The following is a 14,357-nucleotide window of genomic DNA, read 5'->3' as shown; positions in this document are numbered from 1 at the left end:
TCTTAAAATAAAATACGCATTTCTATCTCCTGATATAAAAGATACTGTCAAAATGCAATAACTTTTGAAGATCAGCAGCAGGTGGGTGCACAAATGGTTTGGTTTGGCTGGACTGATGATGTGTATGGTACTGCAAGTATTTGAAGTGTATAATAGTTGAGGATCAGGTTCTGCCTGCGTGATGAAGTGACAGTTGGTTAAACTGGGCAAAATAACTGCATTGCATTTAAATGAGGAAGCATCCTGACATCCGTGTTTAAGACTTCAACAGTGAAGTCTGTTAGGAATAATGTTGCAAATAATGGTATCTTACTGCTAGTTATCTGAAATGCTACATCTGAATGCGATATAGGATGGCTTTTCACTATCCTGAATATAGCTAAGATGGCCTAAAATGAATTTTGCTTCATGCCATCTTTGCTGTTGCATCAGTGGGGATTTAGAAATCTATATTCAATTGTTTGGGCAGTAATGTTCTGGTCCTGCTCAGCGGGTGAAGTGGTGTTCAATAGTTCTTTGCATCCATAGCTGCTTTGTGAGTGATACACCAGCAGTACCAGGGGTTTACTGTGCATAAGGCAAACAGCTGGTTTTTCATGATCTGTTGGCAGTGGCTGAGGAAGGAAAAACTATGCCAAATAGCAGAGTAAGCGTCAGAGCAAGGGCATGCTACTAATTCTTACACATCATAGGGCCACATACTAACATAATTAGCTTTACATCTCCTGCAAATATTTCTGACATGCAGACGATCCAAAAGCATGCATATGTTTATCGACAGCTAAGCAGTCATTTGCCCTGGGGCTGGAAGTCTGGAAGTTAGTTATTTAAGAAAAAGAAAAAAAAAAAAAAAAAAAAAAAAAAAAAAAAAAAAAAAAGTAGTAAGTCTGTAAGGCCTCCTATCTGCCCGCATGCACTTATGCATTATACTACCAAGTAAGCAAAGAAATCAGAACACTGATTTGGAGTTTAAATGTGTGTTAGTGTGGTGTACGGTAACACAAAGTTCTTACGAAGGCACTGGGGCAGAGCGCTTCTGCCCGCCCTGAATGCCTGGAAGATGGGCAGTGTGATCCCTGCGACAGGAAAGGCTTGGTTTGTTTGCTGTGTGGGGTCAGCCTCTCATAGAAGATCCAGCCAAGAGACTTGTTTTTCGAGCGTATGAACAGGAAGCTAACTTAAGGTGCAGCTTGCAGCCAAAGCAGGCCATATGACCAAGGACAGGTGCAGAGTTGTCAGGAATACTGAAACTGGGAAGGAGGCTATTTGTTCTCTCAAGTCTATTCTTGTCCTTTTGTATTTGTAAGTAGCAGTATCATGCACTGTCAGTACTAAATGTTAATTTTCACTGTCAGATATACATGAAAATCCAGAAGTAAATAGTGAATTTAGAGCTTGGCTTCCCAGACACTTCATTAAAAAAACCCACGGTCCTAGTGTATTATTGATCAGACTGAATATTGAGAGCGCAAATACGAACACTCCCAGGAAGGTGATGTTCCTTCCTCTTGTTGCTGAGGGAGGGTACATGCGTACCCGTCAGCGTTCTGTGTGTTTGCTGGTCATGCCTGCTTAGCAGGCACATTTTCTAGTGCTGTAACTTCTCCAATACAGTTGTGTTCAACCACATCTTTCCAGTATTCAGAAACTTTTTAAATCAGAAGGTTGTTCCTGTCGCTCATTCCGTTTGTGTTGTTTGTATCATCCTTTTGTCGTCTTTCTCCTTTGTTCTCCAGTCCTCTTACTCAGAGACTTTGTGACCTGCAGTGATTTGTCTCATTTTTATTGCTGATCCTCTTCAGCATGGTTTTAAAATGTTGTCTGTGCTTCAGACGTTAGTGCAGTTTTAACGGTCTGGTGTGCAACATGCAGCAGCTCTCAGAACTGTTGCATACCTACATCAGTTTGTAGGTATTCCTATACTTCTTGATGCTGGGTGATATTTGTATTAAATAGCTGTCCCTTTTTGAGGAAGAAGCAAGATGTTGCTGTTCTCAGTATGTTAAGCATTTGAATGCTAAAATAAAAAGGGATTTGTGAGTAGGGAGACTTCCTGGTGTGGTAACAGTATGGATGTGGTCTTAATGCTTTTTGACGGTGTGATTCCTTATTTAAGGTAACATGAAAATGCATTCCGGTCAGTTTGTATTGATTACAGGCAGCTTGTAAGACGGATCCTCTACTGGGATGGGTAGTTCTGGTCTCATCACAAGATGGTTCAAAAGCTGAAGCAGTGGTACAATTTTTGCCAGTTTATACATCTATTATTTCTTCTTTGCTATAGGAGCATGAATCTGAAGGTGGGAGAACCCCACTAATGAAGGCTGCACGAGCTGGTCATTTATGCACTGTGCAATTCCTTATTAGCAAAGGTAAAACAGGAGTTTAAATGTTTTAAAAACTTAAAATGCTGCTTTACAATTCTGCACGTTTGTGGTGATTCTTCAAAATTTATTTGGTTATGTGTGTATGAGCATTTGTCAAACCGTTAAGGGTTTTTTGAATTTCATGTAGTTCATGATGCAATGAATCACAAAATATTTTGCTACTTTTCCTACTCGATTGCATAGGTTAATAAATAGATTTGAAGTACAGCAAATGTATTCAGTTTCTTAAAAAAAGCACTCCCTCCTTCAGAAAAAAGACATCCTCAAGTACAGTCTGAAACAGTAAAAATCACACCATGTAGTGATACTGGTAAGTGCTTAGAATGAAAATTGGAAAGTGGGGTTTTGTACACCATGCGTGTTCCCTTCTCTTAGCACTTAGAAGGCTCATTGTTACTGGCACTACTGCCTTGTCTTTATAAGATGAGGAGGAGGATGTGTAGAAGCCATCAGTTATTCAAAATCCCTTGCTTTTACCCTAGAAGTGAGTATGAATGAGGAAGATTAGAAACGTTTATCTCTGTTCCAGAAAATGCTGTACTTGTGGATACTTTCTCTTAAAAAGAATTGCCTTGTGTTTAATTCCGAGATCTTCTCCATGTAGGTGCCAACGTTAACAGGGCTACAGCTAATAATGACCACACGGTGGTGTCACTGGCCTGTGCAGGAGGCCACCTGGCAGTTGTGGAGCTCCTCCTGGCTCACGGTGCAGATCCTACTCATCGGCTCAAGGTATTCACTAAAGAACCATGTAGTTTGTTTAAAGCATTAGTAAATGTGCAATTGTAAGTGGTCTAATTCATATCTTATGCACTATACCAGGTAGCAAAATTCATCTTCTGGCTTTTTATTTCCAAAATATCACTTCAGGATGGCTCAACAATGCTCATTGAAGCTGCCAAAGGAGGACATACAAATGTTGTTTCTTACTTGCTGGATTACCCAAACAATGTTTTGTCGGTTCCTGCAGCAGACTTGTCTCAGCTCACACCTCCATCTCAGGATCAGTCTCAGGTAAGGCATAAGGGATTTTTTTTTTTTTTTTTTTTTTTAATCTCACTGAATGTCGCAAAGAAGTATTTCTTTAGTAGTTAACTTCTTAATTTAGGTGTCAGCATATACAGTGGAAAGAATTTTAAAAGTCTATGCATTTGAAAATGGTGGCGAGTGAGAAAGTTCACTGGTACTGTCTGCAGTGTCTTGAGGAGCGCATGAACTTCGTTCCCTTTCCTGCTCCTTAAGACAGCATAGTCTCAAACCTAGTATTTCAAAAGAGTATGATTTTCTTGGTTGTGTTTGCTCAGTATTTTGTTTCAACAGTTCGAAACCCGTGTGACAGCACCCCTCAAATGTTGTTGCTGATTTCCATTTTTATGTGAAAGAAAATACATTGTGTAAATTCAGAATTCTGCAGGCTGGAGAGGCAGCTTTCCAGTGCAGTTAGATGAATAAAAGCCTAAAGATGTTAACAACTTTCTAGCCTACACAGCCTGGGATTTCAAAGAGTAGCGTATTTAACTTTGACAGATTATCCGCACTGAAATGGCATGGCACAGGTCATGCCATAAAACGGAGTTTGGAAGGAGCAGAATGGAGGGCTCCTGTAGCAATGTGTCTTTGTATTAACTCTTCAAGATCTGGTCCATTCAACAGGGTTTTTTATCTGAGTGTGTGTGTCTGTGGCTTTGTTTTAAGGTTCCACGTGTGCCGGTGCATACACTTGCTATGGTTGTACCTCCCCAGGAACCTGACAGAACCCCTCAAGAGAACTCGCCACCTCTCTTGGGAGTGGTGAAAGGTTAGTACGTAGCTGCTCAGAGAGTGTACGCGGTTTGGAAACAGGTGGGCTGGGGATGATGGTGTTAGAGCTTATGCATAGTATAGTCCACTCTCTTGAACACCTCTAATGAAGTAGAACTTAAAAGTATTTTATATAGTGCATAGGTTTTGCTTATTCTTTCTATTCTACAGTATAGTAACACTGGTTATTCTAGTTTTATTATGCTTATTCTAGTTTATTAGAATTATGCTTATTCCAATATTTTTGGAAGAAAAATATTGTGGTAACTGCCATAGTGCAGACTGATAAACATTAATAAACTCTAGGTGTGGTGATAACTTTTCAATATTGTACATTGGTTGTCTAGAATAGTTGCAACTGTTATCCATGAACCTGATATATCAACTTTTTTCTGTTCCCACAGTAGCAATGCAAACATGTTGGCACTGTAAAATGCCCATGCAGGTCTACTCGCAGGAGAATTTTTCTTCTATTAGTAGTAGTACTCTTGTAAGTAATCATAACATCAGGGTATTTGCTTGAATATGGTCGAACTGACTGGTTGCAACTACTTGCAGTCGTTAAATGGCGAACTTAGCAGTTTGTTTCCACTTATGGATTCTGTGACAAATTCTTCATGTCTGCTAAGTCAGCTCAGAAGAAGCAGCAGATTCCCAAGTGGAAGGTTACAAACTGCAGCTCCTAACAATTTACGGTTTTGGACAGGGATCGATTACAGCATCCAAAGCTCCATTAGCTAGCTTTACTTAATTCTTTTATTCTGGGAGTACTCAGTGCTTCCTAAAACAAACAAACAAAAATCCCCAGGGGCACAAATGAAGAGAGGAAAAAAAGTTTTGTACCTAATGGTGTTTGAGTGACTCTCTCCATACATATATGCCATGTGTGTGACTTCTCAAATGCAGTTACGGTATCCTTTTCCTGGGATGTGCAACACTCGATATTTTGGACTTCATAAAAATGAATAGCAAACAAATGAAAAGGATGTGCAGCTTCTGGTTCAAATACAGCAGAAAGCTATGTACCAGCACTTGTGCCCTTACAATTAAATAACTACTAGTATTATGAAGTGGATTAGTGTTCTGGAAGAACATTTTCTGATGCGTGGGAATCAATGAGAGATTAGTTGATACTGAGTCAGAAGGCTAAAGTTACAAGCTCAGTCTCACGTTATTTAATCAAATTGTGAAAAGCAAGTAGTTGATTGTAGTTTAAGAAATAGCTCTCATTAAAAAAAAATTGCAAGTGTCAGCATGTACTTCAGGCATTTTTTTTTAGCAGTACCATGTTGTTGGAACTGGCACAGAGACATCTAATTCAAGACACGCTTCATGCGTGTAAGCAAAACAAATCTGTGATGGGTTGCAAGAGATGTAATAATCCAAAATATGTCATTGGGCTGACGGAGCATTCCTGAAAATTTTGTGTGCAAAGCTCTTGTGTATCTCAGCTCTTTAGGGGAAAAACGGTATTTTTGTGATTAAACACTGTGTGGTCGTTGCAGTGACACCACTATGCTACTGACTGCGCTTGAGGTAGTGGTCTTTGCTGAACTTCCGTTCTTGCCCTGCTGTACACACACGTGACTTTAGCATTCCGGCCGTTCGTCCTTAGACTGCTTGGGAGGCGAGGGGCAAAAGAGGGTGTCAATAAAGACGTGTTCGTTATTTCCATGGTGAGGGGGGAAAGCGATCTTAAGTTCTTGTTTAACAAAATTGTTTGTCCTGGGGAAGACAAATTTCTTGCCTTCACAGTTAGAAGTAGCCCCTCGATTTTTTGCATAAACTCTTAACCACCTGGATGAAGGAGAGGGGAACCCAGCCTTCTTAACATCAGCCCAGGCTGGTTTTTAGGGGCCTGTGTTAGTTTTGCAAGAAATGCGATAGTATCAACTTATTTCCTCAGGAGCTCTTGGCAAGTGGAGTGTAAAACTAGAATACGCTTGTATGTTATTGTTATGATTCAAATATGGTGTGAGGTTTTTCAAGAGGAATTTATGGTCTAATTTGAATTCCATTATTATTATTATCATTATTCAGCAAAGAAAGAAGGCAAATAGTTGTCATTTCAATAAATATATTAACAAAGGATTTAATATCAATATTTAGCAACTGAAAAGAGAAATATTTCAGAGGTGACAGTGGATCTGGAGACACTCTAGAGATAAAGGTGATACACAAAGGTGGTAACCTTCTAAAGAGCCAAAGAAAAATCAGGTGAAAGAAGAAGCAGAATTAGTTCATGGGACTGAACAGACCTCAACTCTTGCGTGCTTAGGAAGGATTGATTTAGCGCACTTCAGCACGTGTCTGTCGTCTCCATGTAAAAGTGGAATCCCAGTGAAGTCCAGCTCTGCTTCCGTGGGGAGAGGCAGGAGATCCCTTCCTTGGCGTTTTGTACTTGCTGCTGCACTCGCTCGAACATGGGCAGGATTGCTCAGCAGCCAGCTATTCTGATGTAGCAGCTCAACACAAGGAGTCTTTTGGCTGGAAAAAAAACAACTGGGCTATTTCTGCAGGACCAGAGGGTGTCTCTTGCTTTAGGCTGCGAGGGATGTAAAGCGCAGTGGGTAGGATGAAGCTCCAAGGGTACCTGCACCTTGCTGCCTGGGATGAGGGGGTCTGAGTGCCCAGCACATGACATGGTCGAAAGTAAAGCTGCTGGATTTCGTCAGGAAATCAGCTGGTGTAGTAGCTTTGCCGTTGAGAATCTTGTCTGGTTTGGAAGTGCAAGCTAGTGTTTAATCACAGTGGGGTTTGGAGGTCTCAGTGGTGATTCTGCTGTAGCCTTTTGCCGGGTGTGCCCGGTGAGCGCAGTGGCTTGAACCCATGGCGTGTTTTTAGAACGTTAGTGAAAAACAGCGTGCTAGTGCAACCAGGGCATGCTCAGGGAGTCTGTGTAAAGCAGCAGGATTGGCGTCTTAGTCGAAATATTTGAACTATGTCAGGTGTTTTTAAACATGTCAAAATTTAAAGTAGTCTGATTTTGGAGGCTGAGGTATCAATTTTGTAAGTTTTTCTCCAGATTTGTTTTACTTCATAGCTAATTTGAAATTGTGCTTGCCAATGAACTAATTGGCCTTAACAGAGTGCTTAAAACTTATCAACATGCTGTCATTAGACTTCTCCGCTGTTATTTTTAAGTGGGCAGTAACTTGCAGTGTTTCTCACTTGGGGTGCACCTTTTTTAGAATTCCACAAGATCTAATAGATTTAAGTTATTCACATGAAAGCTGCCCGCATTTGCCTTTGATCCCTGGGAAGGAGACCAGAGTTCCCTTAAAGTTGGGTAGGATTTTTGGAATCTGTAAGGTTTTTGCGGTAGACCCTCACAATACGGTATCCCCTGTATCCCTGTGTTAAATCAAACAGTCTCATGGTTTGGAGAAGGGAAAGAAAAACGAAGTCCACATAGCTTCAATAGCTACAAATTCAATACATTTTTTTACTTCAATATATGACTTTTATGCCTAATACTGAGTTATATACTGGCAGAGTTCTCATATGTCGCATGATTTAATTGAAATAGGGGCCAGGTTAACAGTAGAACTAGGAAGATTATATTGTTCTCCTTGAGGTGAAGGCATTGAAAAAAGCAAGCTGATGCTTTTTTCCATTCTGATTCCTTTCAGACTTCCCTACTGCACAAGCCAGCTGCCTGTTTGTTGTTTCCTGTGCTTCAGCATCTTCTGATTAACTCTTGCTATTTCCTCCGTATTTTATGCATGGGTTATCCCAGGTTATCCTGGCAGTTATCCAGGATGAGTTACCAAGTCCATGCCTCACGGCTTTCTAACTTCACTAGCACTTTCTTTGTAGACTTAAAGACTTGTTATTCTTTGATGTGAATCTTTAGATGGGCAGGCAGATGATTTAAAAACAAGACACGTGTAGGTCCCCAAGAGCACAAGCATATAAAAATCTTTTCATGGTGGTTTGTGAAATTCTACTCCTTTCAAGCTTTGATCACCTACTTGCCACAGAATGATTTAATTACATCTTAGCAATTTTCCAGTTAGATACCAGCAAGCCACCAGAGGAAACTTGGTAAGAGGGCTAAGATTGAAAACTCAAATTTTTGAATGTCAGAAAATTGAGTGAAGTTTGGCTTGGTTTCAGCCATTAACCGTTGCCTCTTGGGTATCGTTGCACCTATTCCCTGCAATTTTTCCACAGGAACAGCTGCAGGAGTGACAAAGATTAGCAGAAGTACTGCATGGTTCGCAGGAGGAACGTAGTGAAAATACAAACTCATCTGATCATTCAGCCCCCCACAAATCGTCCTGTTCTTGATAAACAAGAAATAAGTATGTGTTAAAAGCAATGCAGCAGGCAAATTTACTTGGGAAAAGTAGGGTATTTTTTTGTTGCCCAATTAGCCAGTTTATATAATACTGTACTTCGCATTTGTGTGTGGATGGATTGACTGATTGTTTCCCCAGGTTCTTAGAGCTGAATTTCTGACTGGTATGAATTACAGTTAAACACAGGATTTTCATTAAAATTCAGTATTGAGCTCATCTTATTCCTGTTGATGAGGCTAGTGAATTTTAATTGCAGGCTGCAAATGTAACTTTCAACTTCTGAGTAAAATCACGTTTTTAAAAAAAACCTAAACTGCAAGAACAGTGGACAAGCAATTCTGTAAACAAAGCACCAAGATCTTAGTATGGATTTATGCTTCCTGACATCTGCCTTTTGTGAAGTGAGGAACAGACTGAATCTGGTTTTTTGGTTGGTCGTTTTGAGGTTTGTGGGGTTTTTTGGGGAGTGGTTTTTTGGTAAGTTCTAGGTAATACTACCTTTCAGGATAACATGGTGATTTGTAAAGATTTATGTACTAGGTATTGGTTCCAGCAGAGATGATGTATTTGAATGTACAAATATGTATCACACAGTTGACTTTTTTTCTTGCTGTCATTTTTTTTTATGCTGGAAAAATCTTTTGGAATTTAATTGTCTGGATTTTGATCCACTCTTTTTTTTTTTTTTTCCCCTCCCTTCATTTAATAGCTCTAGAAATTAAGGAGCTGTCACAGAAATTCATCTAGTAAAAAGTAAAGTATAATATAACTGTTTCAGGTGGTGACCAAGATGAAAACCACTAAGGTGAAATGCAAGCTGTGTTGACAGAAACTTCCTGAAGAGTATAATGGATTGTAAACCCAAACCTTCGGTCTTTTTAATTTTCTATAAAGACCTTAAAAGCAAAGTAGTGATTTTTCTTAAACTTTTGTCGCTTGCTCTAAAATGCAACAAATGTCTGTCCTTGCTAATTCATTAGTTAGTGCTTTTAGGGTAAGATCTGAACTAGGCTTCATTTACATACGAAAATTACTTACCTGCTTCGTATATCTCGTCCACTTCCTTGGAGTAAATATGTCAGTCCTCAGGCTTGCGGAGGACAGCGCAAGTACCTGCCTGGCTACTACTGTAAAGTGTGAGGCTGTCATTCGGGCGTTAGCAAATGTAGGCAGTACACCTAATAACAGTCCCATTGGAGTCAGTAAGCTAGTTTTAGTTAGGTTTGTTTTGGACTGGTAGCATCTCACCTTGCTGCTCTGCTCTGCTCATTGTGAAAGGGCATATAACTGACTTCTCTCTTGAGGGAAGACATCCTGTGGATTAGAAGTCAGGCCTAGAAGAGCAAGTTCCTCGAGTTCATAAGCACTCAAGATGAAATATGGTATCAGACTTGTTCGTAGGCAGCAACCCTATAAAGAATGAATGGTTTTAAGCAAATTTGAATTGGAACAGTTTAATTGCTTAGGAGAGCCACCTGAGGACTATAAATATGAAGGTTGTTCTTCCAAACTCTTGCTCACAGTGTCTAGGACCTTTAAATGATACTTGCAGCCAGAAGGTGTTAAAAACTGGTAATGGTGTCCTTCCTGTGTACTACTGGGTGCTTAAGAGACCAGTAATGGTGCCTGGGGGTAGCTCAGCTGGGTGAACAGGCTATTGCAACTCAGGTACTTAAGAGGTTATCTGCAGCATACAGGAGATTTCCATGGGAAACATTTACACTTATTTCCTGGAGAGAATAAGTAGTCAGGGAAATGGATGGGATGCTGTGTTTGTACAGAGTAGGTCTTTCCCCGAGTCATGTGTATTGGTCAAAAAACTGGCTGAAGGTGTGTGTGCACTCTACAGGAGTGGTGGTGAAGGCTGAATTGGTCAGGTTAGGGACCAAAACCTGTGGGAAGATAGAAATATAAATAAAAGTGCAATTGGTGCTACTGTTCACAAAACAAATTGGGAAACGATTGTTTCCTTACTCTGCAGCTTTCTTGGTGTCCCCATAACTGCTCTGTGTTTTCTGTCAACCCAGCAGTTCTTTATCCTGTAATCATGGTTACCTGATGGCAGGTGGTATTCGTGTAGCAACATCTGGATTTCATTGATCCTCAGTCTTCAGTTCGTACTAAGCAAGTCTTCTGAAAGTGGCCAAAACAGTTGCTTTAGAGGCTAGATTGACTACATGATATTGATAGGTTTAATTTTGTAGTAGGTTGTTTGTGTAGACAATTGATGCTAAACCAAAAAGATAAATGAAGAAAATTTTTTTAAAAATAAATCAATTATGATCTGGCCTGTGATTTGGATTTTTTTTAAGTCTTACTGCGCTTACGTATTTCAAAAGTGAAAGTATAAAGTAGTGTCTTGTTCATAATTATTTACTAAAATAGGCACAGTATTTTTCAGAATATTGTAGTATGGAAGAGATTTGAATAAACTAGGAAATTGCTACTTTAATATGCTTTCACTATTATAATATTGTATTATAATGCTTACATAGTCGAAGCTACATACAGCATCTCCGCCACCTCTGGCTTGCACTGGCTGTTCAGATGTGCATGTCAGGTTTAGCAGATCTTTCTTCCTACCCCTCGTCCTCTTCCGCTGTCCTCAAGATTACAGGTTGCAACTGTTTTCTGGCGTGGAAAGGGTTGATCTAGAACCTGAAAAGTGACCCTTCTAATTAATTAGAAGCTTATTAAAGTAAATCTCTGCAGCTTTTCTGGGAGTTGAGAGCCCAGCTCTTTACTTGCTGGTTTTCTAATGCCCGTCTTCAGAAACTGTCCCAGCTTTCTGTGGCCATTCCTGGTCTGAGCCGCTGCTGGCTGTGAGACCAGCCTTGGCTCCTCCACCTGTCCAAGTCTCAATACGAGGCTGTACTTTTGCTCTTTGCTTGCTTTGTACTTGCAGAGAAGTGGGGGTTTTTTTCCTATGACAGGCTTGTTTTCTCACCAGGTAGGACTTGAGAGGGACAGTGTTGGTACTTTATTATTTGGGGGCTCTTTGAGCTGCAGATTTTCTGTCCTACAGAGTGATGGAAGCTGTTCAGAGCTGCCAGGTCATGGGAATGCTTTGTGTTAGGATGGAAATGATAGATAGGGTAACCTTAGGAACGACATTAAACAGAGCAATGCAAAGGGTTCCCATCGCAGTCGTGGCTTGAAGGCAGGACTGCGTCGCAGTTAGGGTACTATAATGTTTCAGCTACTTCAGCAGTGGTGCAGCTTTGTTGCAAAAGACACCAACTGACTTTTATTAGTTTCTAACAAAGATATAGACAAGAGTTTCAGAATTTTTGGGTGAGTGTAAATATATTTTTCAAGAGCGGTCTGCAAAACTTGAATTTTAAGTCCCACTTTTGAAAATGAACTATATAAACCCTCAGTACGCTACAAAGCCAAATAGCCAGCAGCTTACAGAAGGCTTGAGCTAAATATCTACCAGCCAGCACAAAGCAAGTCACTACTAAACTTTAGTCAAATTCTTTATTGTCTTCTGACAAATTGTCTTGGGTCTCTCTTATGGTTCAGAGACAAAATAATAGTGGTTGCTGTAGGTATTTGGCTGGAACTACTGACCTGTGCAAGGCAGCTGTGGGAAGTAGCGAGCTGGAGAAAGAGCTTACTGAAGGGTGGCTACAGTGTCTGTGGGATGCTGGGGTATTTCCTGGGGTTATGACGATTTTTGTTGTTTACCTTAAATTTAGTTATGGTTTACTGGTGTAGGTATTCAGCACAGAGTTGGCTCACTTTTATTTTAATATTTGTTCTTTATCTTTTATAAGAGAAAATTCTCACATTTGTTTGCTTTTTCAGTTAGTTCCTCAAAAAAAGATTCGTTTCAGAGTGAGGTGTATGTGACTCCTGTTTTGACAGCAATGCAAAATGAAGTCACTTGTGGATAAGTGCTTTGGTGGAGGAAGGCCCAGAGAGAAATAAATCGGTGTTTTAGGAAACTTAATCCTTCCAGAGCTAGTGACAGCTCTGCAACTCAGTTCTTGCATCCAGATTTTCACTTAACTGTGTGATTCTTAGGTAACTTCATGAAGTCATGGTTCAAACTGCACATAATTTTACTTCCTCTTTTAGTGATTAATTGTGTGAGTCTGCTTTGTAGATATTTGTTTTGTTTTAAAAAGCTACGTATGTAACTGTTCAGGTACAGCAAATGAGTGTTAGTGCAGAAAATCATTTGAGCTGAAACCTTCCCTATTTTTAATTACAGTTTCTTACAATGAAGTCATAATTAAAATTTCAGCACTTGATGGATTCCTATTAGCAAGATCTGACTAGAGGTTTCACAGACGTGGTTTTCAGGAGAGCAGCCTTGGGTTGCTTGAGGCAGTGAGCACTCAGGGAAGCGCTGCCCTGGCTTGGCCTTGCTAGATTCACGTCGAAGATTATTGTTTGGTCTTAGTAGTGAGCGGGGTTGTTAACCTGTTAGTGGAGAGAGGGAGGCAAGCAAGCTGTTAATTTTGTCTCAGAACTTTTAAAAAGGTGCTAAAGCTTCAAAATGTATTTGTACACATTAAGCCTGCACTGGCAGCGTTCTATTTGGAATGTAAAAGTGGAATGCCATAGAGTTTGGGGAAACAGGAGTTCCAGATACTGCTCGTACTGTAGAGTTAGTCTTCTCTCAAACGTAGACTACTTCTGCTTGTAACCTTGCGGTTGGAGTTAGCCTCTGGAAAATAGTCTTAGTTTAATCGCTTTGCACACCAGAACAACTTTGAGAACTCAGTAAATTGTTTAAATTGCCTTGCTGCTCTTGCTGATTTTGCTTCCCAGATGCATTGTCACATATGTCAGAAACCATAAAGGTTCCTTATTCCTTAAGATTAAAATAGCTTGTTCAAAGGGATATTAGGATCGATACTGAGAATTCTGGCTGTGTGCTTTGTCCTTTCTTGTCTGAACATTGAGTCTAGGGTTTGCCTTTCTGTGGTTTGACAGATGTGCAGTGTTAGTTGTAAAGACTTTTTTTTTTTAAATTTATTTATTTATTTTGGTGGGTGAGAGGGGAGGTTTGGGGTATCTTCAGCATGGCATTTTTTCAAACATTTTTCATGTGCTTAGGTGCATCCAAGCAGAAGTCAAGTTCCCTGCAGGTAGCAGATAAGGACCTACTGCCACCTTTTCACCCATACCAGCCTTTGGAATGCATAGTAGAAGAGACTGAAGGCAAGCTGAATGAACTTGGACAGAGAATTAGTGCTATTGAAAAAGCACAACTTAAATCATTGGAATTAATTCAAGGTGAACCTTTAAATAAAGATAAGATTGAAGAACTTAAAAAGAACAGAGAAGAACAAGTACAGAAGAAGAAGAAAATATTGAAGGAGCTGCAGAAGGTGGAAAGGCAGTTGCAGATGAAAACCCAACAGCAGTTTACCAAAGAATATTTGGAGACCAAAGGTCAGACAGACACACCACTTCCCCTGCAGCAGCAGTGCCCACTTACAGGGGTCTTCCCAGAAGTGGAAGCCGATAAGGGTCTGCCAGAGGATAACTTTTCAGGGTTACCTCAGGTTGACACAATCTTGTCTAAAGATGACGAGCAACAACAGTCTCCACCACCTGCTGAACAAATAGAGTTTGTCCCTATCCAGCCTTTGCCAGCACCGCAATGTAATTTTTCTGGTAATTTAGGTTATAATGGGACAGAGTCTCTTGAACTTCAGAAAGCATTAGGGAATCAGCAGAATGTAGGACAGCAGCAGCAAATTGCTGGGCAGGGGCTCTTAGTTCAAGAACCAGACGGATTAATGGTTGCCACTCCAGCACAGACGCTTACCGACACTCTTGATGACCTAATAGCAGGTGGGTTAAGAAATATACCTATTTTTGCATTAATTTGTGTGCTCAGTTTCCC

The 14,357-nt window shown here is 40.2% G+C and overlaps 1 protein-coding gene across 2 annotated transcripts in view; it reads left to right on the top strand.

The window, feature by feature from the left end:
- Positions 1-14,357, top strand: part of ANKHD1 (ankyrin repeat and KH domain containing 1) — a 121,968-nt gene that overhangs the window by 69,881 nt on the left and 37,730 nt on the right. For both annotated transcript variants that reach the window (XM_086471048.1, XM_086471049.1), the window contains 5 exons: positions 2,285-2,372; positions 2,992-3,119; positions 3,258-3,401; positions 4,083-4,185; positions 13,562-14,305. In XM_086471048.1, the coding sequence (XP_086327174.1) occupies positions 2,285-2,372; positions 2,992-3,119; positions 3,258-3,401; positions 4,083-4,185; positions 13,562-14,305 (1,207 nt within the window). The remainder of the gene's footprint in view (positions 1-2,284; positions 2,373-2,991; positions 3,120-3,257; positions 3,402-4,082; positions 4,186-13,561; positions 14,306-14,357) is intronic.

The sequence above is a fragment of the Leptosomus discolor genome, chromosome 10 (assembly GCF_034619465.1).
Source record: "Leptosomus discolor isolate bLepDis1 chromosome 10, bLepDis1.hap2, whole genome shotgun sequence".
Taxonomy (NCBI): Eukaryota; Metazoa; Chordata; class Aves; order Leptosomiformes; family Leptosomidae; genus Leptosomus; species Leptosomus discolor.
This window is presented reverse-complemented; position numbering and strand designations above follow the sequence as displayed.